At 45.8% G+C, this 15,863-nt stretch overlaps 1 protein-coding gene across 1 annotated transcript in view; it reads left to right on the top strand.

Annotated features, from left to right (window-relative positions):
• LOC117513225 (acidic amino acid decarboxylase GADL1-like) overlaps nt 1–15,009 on the top strand; it is a 30,096-nt gene extending 15,087 nt beyond the window's left edge. Inside the window, exons 11-12 of the mRNA XM_034173514.1 lie at nt 1,225–1,314; nt 14,819–15,009. Coding sequence (XP_034029405.1) covers nt 1,225–1,314; nt 14,819–14,992 — 264 coding nt within the window. The 3' untranslated portion in view covers nt 14,993–15,009. The remainder of the gene's footprint in view (nt 1–1,224; nt 1,315–14,818) is intronic.
• Nucleotides 15,010–15,863: the final 854 nt, after the last annotated feature.

Here is a 15,863-nt window from a genome sequence, read left to right as displayed (position 1 = left end):
GTTAGATTAGAAATTAGAAAATTAGAAAGGTCTTGTCTCAGAGTGATGCTGAAAAACTAATTCATGCATTTATTTCCTCTAGGCTGGACTATTGTAATTCATTATTATCAGGTTGTCCTAAAAGTTCCCTAAAAAGCCTTCAGTTAATTCAAAATGCTGCAGCTAGAGTACTGACGGGGACTAGAAGGAGAGAGCATATCTCACCCATATTGGCCTCTCTTCATTGGCTTCCTGTTAATTCTAGAATAGAATTTAAAATTCTTCTTCTTACTTATAAGGTTTTGAATAATCAGGTCCCATCTTATCTTAGGGACCTCATAGTACCATATCACCCCAATAGAGCGCTTCGCTCTCAGACTGCAGGCTTACTTGTAGTTCCTAGGGTTTGTAAGAGTAGAATGGGAGGCAGAGCCTTCAGCTTTCAGGCTCCTCTCCTGTGGAACCAGCTCCCAATTCAGATCAGGGAGACAGACACCCTCTCTACTTTTAAGATTAGGCTTAAAACTTTCCTTTTTGCTAAAGCTTATAGTTAGGGCTGGATCAGGTGACCCTGAACCATCCCTTAGTTATGCTGCTATAGACTTAGACTGCTGGGGGGTTCCCATGATGCACTGAGTGTTTCTTTCTCTTTTTGCTCTGTATGCACCACTCTGCATTTAATCATTAGTGATTGATCTCTGCTCCCCTCCACAGCATGTCTGTTTCCTGGTTCTCTCCCTCAGCCCCAACCAGTCCCAGCAGAAGACTGCCCCTCCCTGAGCCTGGTTCTGCTGGAGGTTTCTTCCTGTTAAAAGGGAGTTTTTCCTTCCCACTGTCGCCAAGTGCTTGCTCACAGGGGGTTGTTTTGACAGTTGGGGTTTTTCCGTAATTATTGTATGGCTTTGCCTTACAATATAAAACGCCTTGGGGCAACTGTTTGTTGTGATTTGGCGCTATATAAATAAAATTGATTTGATTTGATTTGATTTGATTAGAGTAACAGCGGCATGACTGGTAATAATGTAATAATTTCAACACATTTTTCAGTCAATTGGAGGCCCTGCAAACTAGTGCAACATGGTTGGTGCCCCACGCAGGCTATGTAGTCTGCTTATGCCGAACGGCGGCGCTGCAAAAACTTATCAGTAGAATAATGAATTTTAAGAGAATGTGTAAAATCTTTCAGCAATCACTTGATCTGACAAAGTATAGGATAATTCTGAAACTCTGGTTTTCTGTCTACAGCCTGAATATGCAAATGTTTGTTTCTGGTACATTCCTCCCAGCTTGAGAGAGATTCCAGAAAGCCCGGAGTTCTGGAAAAAACTCCACAATGTAAGTGATTCATTTAAATAGAAGTCATACTTGGATAATGGACTGGACAAAAAAATCAATCAAATTTACAATGATATGAACAAAATGGTCATAAATGTACAAATTAAAACTCATCACAGTATTTATTCTAATTTATAATAACAATTTCATGTCATAAACACATTTCCTGGAAAACATTACTAAAACATTAACCAGAAAATTATGAGCTGGTTTTAAAAATTTCAAGAAAATATCAACTCTGTCACATGAACACAACAAACAAACAAACAACAATGACAGCAATGAATTAATGAATCAATCAATCAATAAATAAATAAACATTTTTAAAAATGAGGGGGAAGGGGCTGTTTTTTGTGTAACTTTTTTTCTCAATGAATTTGTTGGGATGAGGACAATTTGTGTCCCAAACTCTTGCAGCTGCCAGTGAGATGAAGTTTGTACTTCTATTGTTCTGCAGGTTGTTTTTTTGTTGTTGTTGTTGTTTTTTTTTTTGTTTTTTTTTACTTTATACAAATTTTTAAGTTTGCTTTTTGAACCTGAAACGTTTGGAAATTGTTCTACATTTTTATGAACTATCCTTGTTTTGCACAACAAATGCATTCTGTACCGCCAAAAGAATGGTGGCTTTCACATTAACAGGGTAGAACCCCCTACTGGATGGGAGGAGTAAATGTAGCATAACCTGAGAGCTTTAAGAATAATTTTAATATCAGTATATATTAATTTTCTAATCATGGTGAGAGGCAGGGTTCACCCTGGACAGGAAGGAGTATTTTGATCATTAACTGTTGTGAAGGTGTCGTAGCACGGACCCACAACAGGGGGCGCAAATGAACGGACAATGACTAAACCAAAAGGTAACAATTTAATGTTGTGACGCTACACAACGTAAAGACACAAAAATATGCACAGTCAATTAGCACCAGGTGACGTGTGGCAGGCTCGAAGATGGGAGACCCCCCCCGACGAGAGAGAAGCCGTACTCCACACGGCCTCCCACCACCAACGGTCTGAAGAACACCGGAGCCGCCAAGTCCCGAGTCCCCAGGTGGCCTCTGTTCCCGGCTGTCGACCCTGGCACTGCTGGCAGAAAGCAAAAACAGGATATGTGAGTGTGAGTCCACACACTCAGTAATACACAGTCCAACACTGATGGGAGGGAGCACCTCCACCTCCAATCATACACTCAAGCAGCTCCTGTCAGTCACTTATCTGGAGGGAGTGGGAGGCGAAGACGTCGCGGTTCCCACAACACGCCACTCCGACAAAACTGTCCCACAGGAATAAACAGCTGCAAACAGAGATCAAAACGTGGATTAATCCGAATACTGCAGAGAAGGATTACCTCAGGAATGGTAGTTGATTTCTCGGCGAGGAGGTGGAGTTGCAGTCCGGCTTTTATGGTGGTGATGATGATGAACGAGTGACAGCTGGGGCAGGGGATGAATGACAGCTGTCACTTCTTCTAGGTCTGGCGCCCTCTCGTGCTTGGAGCCCGCACTCCAAGCAGGGTGCCCTCTGGTGGTGGTGGGCCAGCAGTGCCTCCTCTTCAGCGGCCCACACAACAGGACCCCCCCCCCTCAACGGGCGCCTCCTGGCGTCCGACCAGGCTTGTCCGGATGTCTTGCGTAGAAATCGGCCAGGAGGGCCGGGTCCAGGATGAAGCTCCTCTTCACCCAGGAGCGTTCCTCAGGTCCATACCCCTCCCAGTATCTCAATATCTCCACCAGATATTGGAAACCCCGGCCCTTACGACGGACGTCCAGGAGCCTGCGCACTGTCCAGGCAGGCTCCCCGTCGATTAGCCGGGCAGGAGGCGGCGGTGGTCCCGGAGTACAGAGGGCCGAGGTGTGGTGTGGCTTGAGACGGGAAACATGAAAGACGGGGTGAATCCGCAGTGAAGCCGGGAGTCGAAGCTTCACTGCGGCCGGGTTGATGATCTTGAGGATCTCAAATGGTCCGATGAATCTGTCTTTCAATTTAGGGGAGGCGACAGACAGAGGGATGTCCTTGGTTGAAAGCCACACCTCCTGCCCAGGCTGGTATGTGGGGGCCGGGGAACGCCGGCGGTCCGCATGGGCCTTAGCCCTCGTCCGGGCCTTGACCAATGCAGAGCGGGCGGCCCGCCACACCCGGCGGCACCTCCTGAGGTGGGCCTGGACCGAGGGCACACCGACCTCTCCCTCCACCAACGGGAACAACGGGGGCTGGTACCCCAAACATGCCTCAAAAGGGGAGAGGCCGGTAGCAGACGAAACTTGGCTGTTGTGGGCATACTCGATCCAGGCCAGATGGTGACTCCAGGCCGCCGGATGCGCGGAGGTGACACATCGGAGGGCTTGCTCCAACTCCTGATTAGCCCGCTCTGCCTGGCCGTTGGTCTGGGGGTGATACCCGGATGAGAGACTTACGGTGGCCCCCAGCTCCTTACAGAAACTCTTCCACACCTGTGAAGAGAACTGGGGGCCCTGATCCGAGACGACGTCCGACGGTATCCCATGCAGCCGCATGACGTGGTGGACCAGGAGGTCTGCTGTCTCCTGGGCCGTCGGGAGCTTCGGGAGGGCCACGAAGTGGGCCACCTTGGAGAACCGGTCCACTATCGTGAGAATCACGGTGTTGCCCTGGGACGGCGGGAGGCCCGTGACGAAGTCCAGGCAGATGTGAGACCAGGGGCGATGAGGCACTGGCAGGGGATGGAGGAGTCCCGTCGTCCTCCGGTGGTCCGCCTTACCCCTGGCGCAGATGGTACAGGCCTGGACGTAGTCCCGGACGTCGGTTTCCAGGGACGTAGAGTCTGTTCTTGGGGCCGGTCCCCGGGTCCGGGCTTCTTGTCAGGGCCTCCCGGACGGTCTTCTCCACGTCCCAGGTGAGGGTGGCCACGACAGTGGACTCGGGGATGATGGTCTCGGTGGGGTTCGACAACTCCGCTTTGGCTTCTTCTTCATGCACCCGGGACAATGCATCTGGTTTTTGGTTCTTGGTCCCGGGGCGGTACGTGATCTGGAAGTCAAAGCGCCCGAAGAACAGAGACCAGCGGGCTTGCCTGGGGTTCAGCCGCTTGGCGGTCCGGATGTACTCCAGGTTCCGATGGTCCGTGAAAACCGTGAAGGGCAACGACGCCCCCTCCAGCAGGTGTCTCCACTCTTCAAGAGCCTCCTTCACCGTGAGGAGTTCCCGATTGCCGACGTCATAGTTCCGTTCAGCTGGGGTCAACCTGCGGGAAAAAAAGGCACAAGGATGGAGAACCTTATCAGCCTCCACGCTCTGGGACAGCACGGCTCCTATCCCTGAGTCAGAGGCGTCCACTTCAACTATGTACTGGCGATCAGGATCAGGCTGCACCAGAACTGGTGCAGTCGAGAACCGGCGTTTCAACTCCCTAAACGCGGCTTCGCACCGATCCGACCAGGTGAAGGGGACTTTGGTGGAGGTCAGGGCAGTCAGGGGGCTAACTACCTGACTGTAACCTTTGATGAACCTCCTATAGAAATTTGCAAAGCCGAGGAACTGCTGTAGTTTCCTACGGCTTATCGGTTGGGGCCAATCTCTCACCGCCGCAACCTTGGCCGGATCAGGGGCGACGGAGTTGGAGGAGATGATGAACCCCAGGAAGGACAAAGAAGTGTGGTGGAACTCGCACTTGTCGCCCTTCACAAACAGCCGGTTCTCCAACAACCGCTGTAGGACCTGACGTACATGCTGGACATGGGTCTCAGGGTCCGGGGAGAAGATGAATATATCGTCCAGATATACGAAGACGAACCGATGCAGGAAGTCCCGCAAGACGTTGTTTACCAAAGCTTGGAACGTCGCGGGGGCGTTGGTGAGGCCGAACGGCATGACCAGGTACTCAAAGTGACCTAACGGGGTGTTAAACGCCGTCTTCCATTCGTCTCCCTCCCGGATCCGAACCAGGTGGTACGCGTTTCTAAGATCCAATTTAGTGAAAATTTGGGCTCCATGCAGGGGCGTAAACACAGAATCCAACAGGGGCAACGGGTATCGGTTGCGAACCGTGATCTCGTTCAGCCCTCTGTAATCAATGCATGGACGGAGTCCACCGTCTTTCTTGCCCACAAAAAAGAAACCAGCACCCATCGGGGAGGTGGAGTTTCGGATCAGCCCGGCAGCTAAGGAGTCCCGGACGTAGGTCTCCATTGATTTGCGTTCCGGACGTGAGAGGTTGTACAGCCTGCTGGACGGGTACTCAGCGCCCGGGACCAAATCGATGGCACAATCATACGGTCGGTGCGGGGGAAGAGCGAGCGCCAGATCTTTGCTGAAAACGTCAGCAAGATCATGGTACTCCTTTGGCACCGCCGATAGATTGGGGGGGACTTTGACCTCCTCATTAGCCGTAGTGCCGGGAGGAACCGAGGATCCTAGGCACTCCTGGTGGCAGGTTTCGCTCCACTGCGTCACAACCCCAGACGGCCAATCAATCCGGGGATTGTGCTTCACCATCCATGGAAAGCCCAAAATCACTCGGGAAGTAGATGGTGTGACGTGGAACACTATCTCCTCCCTGTGATTCCCAGACACAACCAAAGTCATTGGTTGAGTCTGATGTGTGATTAATGGAAGCAGGGTGCCGTCTAGTGCTCGCACCTGCAATGGTGCCAGCAGAGCCACCAGGGGGAGCCCTACTTCCTTTGCCCATCTGCTGTCCAGCAGATTCCCTTCCGACCCTGTGTCTAATAGTGCTGGGGCATGAAGGGTTAAATCCCCACTCAGGATTGTTACTGGGATTCGTGCAGATTTGCAGGGTTTTCCCGCGTGCGTATTATGGCCCACCCTTAGCCCAGTTTCTAAGGACGGGCGTTGTAGTTTGACCGTTTAGGGCAGTCCCTCTGCATGTGCTCACATGAGCCGCAGATAAAACACTCCCCGTGGGCCAGTCTCCTTTGTCTGATGTTTGTTTTTACTTTGGCCCTGCTCGTGTCCATAGCCTCCTCAGCAGGGGGAGCTGTAGCCACACGAAGCTCTCTGGCAGTGAAGCGTGGGGACGACGTCACTTTGTCGGAACCGGAAGGAGGAGGGACGGCTCGTGCCCGGTCACGCCCCCCGGCCTGCTCCCGACGATGCTCGTTTAAGCGGTTGTCTAAGCGTATAACTAAATCAATAAGCCCGTCAAAATCCCGCGGTTCCTCCTTAGCCAGTAGGTGCTCCTTGAGGACCGGTGACAGTCCATTTACAAAGGCGGCGCGGAGCGCAACGTTATTCCAGCCGGACCTCGCTGCTGCGATGCGGAAGTCGACTGCATACTCGGCTGCGCTACGGCGCCCCTGTCTCATCGACAGCAGCACGTTCGAAGCGGTCTCGCCTCTGTTGGGATGATCAAACATTTGTTTGAACTCCCGTACAAACCCAGTATAAGATGTTAGGAGCCGTGAATTCTGCTCCCAAAGCGCCGTAGCCCATGCGCGTGCCTCTCCTCGAAGCAAATTGATCACATAAGCCACCCGGCTAGCGTCTGATGCGTACATGACAGGGCGCTGTGAAAAGACGAGCGAACACTGCATGAGGAAGTCCGCGCACGTCTCGACACAGCCCCCGTACGGTTCCGGAGGGCTTATGTATGCTTCAGGGGACGGTGGGGGGGTTCGTTGAACGACCAGTGGAACATCTGATACAGGCCCAGGACCAGCCAGAGGAGCGGCTGCAGCAGCGCCCTGCTCGTGCGCTTCCACCCTGGCGGTGAGAGCCACCACCCTCCGATTAAGGAGGACATTCTGCTCGGTCACTAAGTCTAACCGAGCTGTGAAGGCGGTTAAGATCTGCTGCAGCTCACTCAACATGCCTCCTGCTGACGCCTGCGCTCCTGGTTCTTCCATTGGCCGTTCAAGCTCGGGTTGACGCCCCTCGGAGTCCATGACGATGGCCGAGAAATCCTGTTGTGAAGGTGTCGTAGCACGGACCCACAACAGGGGGCGCAAATGAACGGACAATGACTAAACCAAAAGGTAACAATTTAATGTTGTGACGCTACACAACGTAAAGACACAAAAATATGCACAGTCAATTAGCACCAGGTGACGTGTGGCAGGCTTGAAGATAGGAGACCCCCCCCGACGAGAGAGAAGCCGTACTCCACACGGCCTCCACCACCAACGGTCTGAAGAACACCGGAGCCACCAAGTCCCGAGTCCCCAGGTGGCCTCTGTTCCCGGCTGTCGACCCTGGCACTGCTGGCAGAAAGCAAAAACAGGATGTGTGAGTGTGAGTCCGCACACTCAGTAATACACAGTCCAACACTGATGGGAGGGAGCACCTCCACCTCCAATCATACACTCAAGCAGCTCCTGTCAGTCACTTATCTGGAGGGAGTGGGAGGCGAAGACGTCGCGGTTCCCACAACACGCCACTCCGACAAAACTGTCCCACAGGAATAAATGGCTGCAAACAGAGATCAAAACGTGGATTAATCCGAATACTGCAGAGAAGGATTACCTCAGGAATGGTAGTCGATTTCTCGGCGAGGAGGTGGAGTTGCAGTCCGGCTTTTATGGTGGTGATGATGATGAACGAGTGACAGCTGGGGCAGGGGATGAATGACAGCTGTCACTTCTTCTAGGTCTGGCGCCCTCTCGTGCTTGGAGCCCGCACTCCAAGCAGGGCGCCCTCTGGTGGTGGTGGGCCAGCAGTGCCTCCTCTTCAGCGGCCCACACAACAATTAGCCATCATAGTAACAGCTCTTAATATTACCATATTGCAGTTGAATCCTGGAAAGAAGTTTGTTTCTGTTGCACTTCATGATTTCAGAAACGGCCTCAAGCCAACATGACTGCAACAGTATGGCAAATTTACACCTTTACGACAATGTTACATCATTACAACAAGGTTACAGCGTTACGGTGATGTTACCACACCATTACAGCATTGTGGCTGTGTTATAGGAATACAGTGTTTTGTTATGGCAGTGTTACAACAACATTACACTGTTATGAGAATGTCACATCATTACAACAACATTACAGCATTACTGTAGTGTTACTGCACTGTTACAGTGATGTTACTGCACCATTACCACATTGTGGCAGTATTATAGGAATATGTTTTGTTACGACAGTATCACAACAGTGTTACACTGTTATGAGAATGTCAGATTATTGCAACTACATTACGGCAATGTTACTTCACTGTAACACTGTAACAGTGCAGTAACACTGTAACAGTTACAGTCATCAACACTGTAACAGTTGCAATGTCACATCATTACAACAACCTTACTGCAATATTACAGTGTTACATTTATTTTACTGCACTGTTACAGTTTTACAGCTGTGTTATAGTAATATATTTTGTTACGACAGTGTTACAACAATGTTACACTGATATGAGAATGCCATATCATTACAACATTACTGCAGTGTTACTCACTGTTACAGTGTTACAGCTGTGTTATAGCAATATATTTTGTTACGACAGTGTTACTACAGTGTTACACTGTTATGATAATGTCACATCATTACAACAACATTAATGTTACTGCAATGTTACAATGATGTTACTGCATCATTATAGTGTTACAGCAGTGTTATAGCAATACATTTTATTGCAATAGTGTTACACTGTTATAAGAATGTCACATCATTACAACATTACTGCAGTGTTACTTCACTGTTACAGTGTTACAGTGATATTTTTGCACCATTATAGCTTTACAGCCCTGTTATAGCTATATGTTTTGTTATGATAGTGTTACATTGTTATGAGAATGTCATTTCATTACAACAACATTACTGTTATGTTACTGCACTGTTACAGTGTTACGGCTGTGTTATAGCAATACAGTGTTTTGTTATGGCAGTGTTACAACAGTGTTACACTGTTATGAGAATGTCACATCATTACAGCAGTGTGACAGCATTACAACGATGTCACTGCACATTAGAGTGTCACGGCAGTGTAATAACACTTTTAAGAGTTAACACAGCACTGTAAGTTTTAGATGTGCCACTGCATTCGATTTCTATTTAATCCACTTGATGGCGGATGCAGCCTGTGAGCTGTTGCCAGCAGCTGCCATCTTGCTTAGTGTTATTCCGTGTTGACAGACATTAGATTAAATAGAAATATGATGATGCTGTGACTTTAACTTGTGTTAAAGTGATCTGAAAATACTGTTTTGTGCAGGGTTCGAGGACAGTGACAAGCTGACAAAGGATTATTAGCTGGTTAAATAAAGGTTAAATAAAAAATAAATAATAAATTCTGTAGTGAGCTTTCATAAGTGTGTATTATATGTAATATAAATGATGTGGGGAAATTACTGAAATTGTTGAAAAAAGGTTAGAAAATTATTTCTTTTTGCTTTGATCTGCATTCTGTAAAGTAGTAACTTCAGTTTTACTGCCTGAATGTTTTGTGATAAATATCTCACCATTCGTTTCGTGATTCAGTTAGAAGTCTCACTTTCATAAGTCTCAGTTTACCCCCTTTTAATAAGCCTTGTTTTTTTTCTTCACATCATGTTTTCCATCCTGAGATATTCTGTTAGAACAAATTGATAGAATGGAAATGCTTATTCTCTCAATTTGGTGGGTCACGACAGCCACTTATTCTACTGATATCATTCTTCCCTTCTTGCTTGCCTCTACTGGTGGTTGGCTCTCACTGCGGTATTGTATCACTTCCTGTTCCGGAGCACAGCGGTGTTTTGCTGTATCTGTTAGCTGTTTAATCTGCGCAGTTAGATTGATCTAGTTATCTAGATTACGATTTGTTTCCCAGTGTAATCTTTACGTGCCTTAACTAAAGCACTCCCTCTGCTGAATCACCTCTAAATTATTTACACATTATTCACTTTGCGTGTTTTTAGGAATCCGCTAGCTTAGCGTAGCTACTAGCTCTTAGCCAATTTAGCATGGCGGCTTCTCCTGTCTCTCCTACACTTTTCTGCTCTGGGTGTGAAATGTTTAGTTATTCCTCGGCCTCCTTTAGCAGTAACGGTACTTGTAATAAGTGTAGCTTATTCGTAGCTTTGGAGGCCAGGCTGGGCGAATTGGAGACTCAGCTCCGCACCGTGGAAAATTCTACAGCTAGCCAGGCTCCTGTAGTCGGTGCGGACCAAGGTAGCTTAGCCGCCGTTAGTTACCCCCTGGCAGATCCCGAGCAGCCGGGAAAGCAGGCTGACTGGGTGACTGTGAGGAGGAAGTGTAGCCCTAAACAGAAGCCCCGTGTACACCGCCAACCCGTTCACATCTCTAACCGTTTTTCCCCACTCGACAACACACCCGCCAAGGATCAAACTCTGGTTATTGGCGACTCTGTTTTGCGAAATGTGAAGTTAGCGACACCAGCAACCATAGTCAATTGTCTTCCGGGGGCCAGAGCAGGTGACATTGAAGGAATTTGAAACTGCTGGCTAAGGCTAAGCGTAAATTTGGTAAGATTGTAATTCACGTCGGCAGTAATGACACCCGGTTACGCCAATCGGAGGTCACTAAAATTAACATTGAATCGGTGTGTAACTTTGCAAAAACAATGTCGGACTCTGTAGTTTTCTCTGGGCCCCTCCCCAATCGGACCGGGAGTGACATGTTTAGCCGCATGTTCTCCTTGAATTGCTGGCTGTCTGAGTGGTGTCCAAAAAATGAGGTGGGCTTCATAGATAATTGGCAAAGCTTCTGGGGAAAACCTGGTCTTGTTAGGAGAGACGGCATCCATCCCACTTTGGATGGAGCAGCTCTCATTTCTAGAAATCTGGCCAATTTTCTTAAATCCTCCAAACCGTGACTATCCAGGGTTGGGACCAGGAAGCAGAGTTGTAGTCTTACACACCTCTCTGCAGCTTCTCTCCCCCTGCCATCCCCTCATTACCCCATCCCCGTAGAGACGGTGCCTGCTCCCAGACCACCAATAACCAGCAAAAATCTATTTAAGCATAAAAATTCAAAAAGAAAAAATAATATAGCACCTTCAACTGCACCACAGACTAAAACAGTTAAATGTGGTCTATTAAACATTAGGTCTCTCTCTTCTAAGTCCCTGTTGGTAAATGATATAATAATTGATCAACATATTGATTTATTCTGCCTTACAGAAACCTGGTTACAGCAGGATGAATATGTTAGTTTAAATGAGTCAACACCCCTGAGTCACACTAACTGTCAGAATGCTCGTAGCACGGGCCGGGGCGGAGGATTAGCAGCAATCTTCCATTCCAGCTTATTAATTAATCAAAAACCCAGACAGAGCTTTAATTCATTTGAAAGCTTGACTCTTAGTCTTGTCCATCCAAATTGGAAGTCCCAAAAACCAGTTTTATTTGTTATTATCTATCGTCCACCTGGTCGTTACTGTGAGTTTCTCTGTGAATTTTCAGACCTTTTGTCTGACTTAGTGCTTAGCTCAGATAAGATAATTATAATGGGCGATTTTAACATCCACACAGATGCTGAGAATGACAGCCTTAACACTGCATTTAATCTATTATTAGACTCTATTGGCTTTGCTCAAAAACTAAATGAGTCCACCCACCACTTTAATCATATCTTAGATCTTGTTCTGACTTATGGTATGGAAATAGAAGACTTAACAGTATTCCCTGAAAACTCCCTTCTGTCTGATCATTTCTTAATAACATTTACATTTACTCTGATGGACTACCCAGCAGTGGGGAATAAGTTTCATTACACTAGAAGTCTTTCAGAAAGCACTGTAACTAGGTTTAAGGATATGATTCCTTCTTTATGTTCTCTAATGCCATATACCAACACAGTGCAGAGTAGCTACCTAAACTCTGTAAGTGAGATAGAGTATCTCGTCAATAGTTTTACATCCTCATTGAAGACAACTTTGGGTGCTGTAGCTCCTCTAAAAAAGAGAGCTTTAAATCAGAAGTGCCTGACTCCGTGGTATAACTCACAAACTCGTAGCTTAAAGCAGATAACCCGTAAGTTGGAGAGGAAATGGCGTCTCACTAATTTAGAAGATCTTCACTTAGCCTGGAAAAAGAGTCTGTTGCTCTATAAAAAAGCCCTCCGTAAAGCTAGGACATCTTTCTACTCATCACTAATTGAAGAAAATAAGAACAACCCCAGGTTTCTTTTCAGCACTGTAGCCAGGCTGACAAAGAGTCAGAGCTCTATTGAGCTGAGTATTCCATTAACTTTAACTAGTAATGACTTCATGACTTTCTTTGCTAACAAAATTTTAACTATTAGAGAAAAAATTACTCATAACCATCCCAAAGACGTATCGTTATCTTTGGCTGCTTTCAGTGATGCCGGTATTTGGTTAGACTCTTTCTCTCCGATTGTTCTGTCTGAGTTATTTTCATTAGTTACTTCATCCAAACCATCAACATGTTTATTAGACCCCATTCCTACCAGGCTGCTCAAGGAAGCCTTAATGCTTCGATCTTAAATATGATCAATCTATCTTTGTTAGTTGGCTATGTACCACAGGCTTTTAAGGTGGCAGTAATTAAACCATTACTTAAAAAGCCATCACTTGACCCAGCTATCTTAGCTAATTATAGGCCAATCTCCAACCTTCCTTTTCTCTCAAAAATTCTTGAAAGGGTAGTTGTAAAACAGCTAACTGATCATCTGCAGAGGAATGGTCTATTTGAAGAGTTTCAGTCAGGTTTTAGAATGCATCATAGTACAGAAACAGCATTAGTGAAGGTTACAAATGATCTTCTTATGGCCTCGGACAGTGGACTCATCTCTGTGCTTGTTCTGTTAGACCTCAGTGCTGCTTTTGATACTGTTGACCATAAAATTTTATTACAGAGATTAGAGCATGCCATAGGTATTAAAGGCACTGCGCTGCGGTGGTTTGAGTCATATTTGTCTAATAGATTACAATTTGTTCATGTAAATGGGGAATCTTCTTCACAGACTAAAGTTAATTATGGAGTTCCACAAGGTTCTGTGCTAGGACCAATTTTATTCACTTTATACATGCTTCCCTTAGGCAGTATTATTAGACGGTATTGCTTAAATTTTCATTGTTACGCAGATGATACCCAGCTTTATCTATCCATGAAGCCAGAGGACACACACCAATTAGCTAAACTGCAGGATTGTCTTACAGACATAAAGACATGGATGACCTCTAATTTCCTGCTTTTAAACTCAGATAAAACTGAAGTTATTGTACTTGGCCCCACAAATCTTAGAAACATGGTGTCTAACCAGATCCTTACTCTGGATGGCATTACCCTGACCTCTAGTAATACTGTGAGAAATCTTGGAGTCATTTTTGATCAGGATATGTCATTCAATGCAAATATTAAACAAATATGTAGGACTGCTTTTTTGCATTTGCGCAATATCTCTAAAATTAGCAAGGTCTTGTCTCAGAGTGATGCTGAAAAACTAATTCATGCATTTATTTCCTTTAGGCTGGACTATTGTAATTCATTATTATCAGGTTGTCCTAAAGGTTCCCTGAAAAGCCTTCAGTTAATTCAAAATGCTGCAGCTAGAGTGCTGACAGGGACTAGCAAGAGAGAGCATATCTCACCCATATTGGCCTCTCTTCATTGGCTTCCTGTTAATTCTAGAATAGAATTTAAAATTCTTCTTCTTACTTATAAGGTTTTGAATAATCAGGTCCCATCTTATCTTAATGACCTCATAGTACCATATCACCACAATAGAGCGCTTCGCTCTCAGACTGCAGGCTTACTTGTAGTTCCTAGGGTTTGTAAGAGTAGAATGGGAGGCAGAGCCTTCAGCTTTCAGGCTCCTCTCCTGTGGAACCAGCTCCCAATTCAGATCAGGGAGACAGACATCCTCTCTACTTTTAAGATTAGGCTTAAAACTTTCCTTTTTGCTAAAGCTTATAGTTAGGGCTGGATCAGGTGACCCTGAACCATCCCTTAGTTATGCTGCTATAGACTTAGACTGCTGGGGGGTTCGCATGATGCACTGAGTGTTTCTTTCTCTTTTTGCTCTGTATGCACCACTCTGCATTTAATCATTAATGATTGATCTCTGCTCTCTTCCACAGCATGTCTTTTTCCTGGTTCTCTCCCTCAGCCCCAACCAGTCCCAGCAGAAGACTGCCCCTCCCTGAGCCTGGTTCTGCTGGAGGTTTCTTCCTGTTAAAAGGGAGTTTTTCCTTCCCACTGTAGCCAAGTGCTTGCTCACAGGGGGTCGTTTTGACCGTTGGGGTTTTACATAATTATTGTATGGCCTTGCCTTACAATATAAAGCGCCTTGGGGCAACTGTTTGTTGTGATTTGGCGCTATATAAATAAAATTGATTGATTGATTGATTGATTGATTGATATAAGAATATACACAAATTAGATTAATTTCCCTATGATGTACTCCGTGTAAACTGTGAAATGTTTGGCCACCACCCCTGCAATGACATTAATTACGGATCAGACTAGTATCTGGTGTCGTGGCAGACATTGTGTGTTTGACAAAGTGATGGTATTATTTTCTATCTGGACTGGAACTAACAAATTCATTAGGACCGAACTTGGCCACCCCTGATCTAGTGGATTAAATAATAATATCCTTTGATCATCCTGTAGGTGGCACCAGTGGTGAAAGAGCGCATGATGAAGAAGGGCAGCATGATGATTGGCTACCAGATGCACGGTGACAAGGCCAACTTCTTCAGGATGGTCGTCCTCAACCCTCAGGTCAGCCGAGAGGACATGGACTTTGTCCTGGATGAGATCCACAATCTGGGACAGGACTTGTGATCAACTTTAAACTAAGTTACCAGAGGAAAAGAAACTGTATCAGCAGTACAAACAAAAATGCCTTATCTTAAAGAAAATAACATATCCTGAAGTGAAAAACAACTTCCATAAGAGTCACAAATGAATTCTGAGCAACAAAAAAATTATAAAAGTCAAATATTTAACATTTTTCCTTCTCATGATTTTTGTCATGCCCGGCTCTGATTTAGGCTTTGATCCCTATTTTGCCCCTTTTCTTTTTCTCATCTTCTGTTCCCGCTTTGATTTATTAGTTGCTTGTTTACATTATGTGTTTATTCTATGTTCCATTTTGCTTTGTCACTTTGTTTTCTTTGTTGCTTTTTACTTTGGCCTTTCGTTCAGTTCTGTTCTAGTTTTCTTCAGTCAGTTGTGTTTTCATTTATTGTTCATTAATTTATCACTTGTTTATTTAGTTCCTCTCATTTGTAATATCTGTTGTACTTTAATGTCTGTTATCGTTTAGTCACTGCTTTTCCTATGGTTTGTTTTACCACATTGTTTTCTTAGTCAGTTTCTGTTTAGTTTAGTTTTAGTATTTATCTCTATTTATTCTCATGTAGTTTTCATTAGGTTATCTCTTGTTTATTTTGCTGTTGTCATTATTGTCACCAGTTACGCTAAATTGTCGGGTTTTGCTTTCTGTTAATTATTTAGTCTTTGATTATTTCTGTCATCTGTTTATTTCCCCGGTTCATAGTTGTATTATATTCTGTCTTAGCTCTGTTCTCAGTTTGACCTCATGCCCATGTGTTTGTGTTCACTCCACTGCACCTGCCATCATGTCCTTCTCTCACGCTTTCTGCTTTGTTTCCTTTCACTCACACTCTCGCACCTGCTCACGCTTCTTTGT

The sequence above is a fragment of the Thalassophryne amazonica genome, chromosome 7 (assembly GCF_902500255.1).
Source record: "Thalassophryne amazonica chromosome 7, fThaAma1.1, whole genome shotgun sequence".
Lineage (NCBI taxonomy): Eukaryota > Metazoa > Chordata > Actinopteri > Batrachoidiformes > Batrachoididae > Thalassophryne > Thalassophryne amazonica.
The sequence above is the reverse complement of the archived record's forward strand: the minus strand, read 5'-3'. Positions and strand labels throughout refer to the sequence as shown.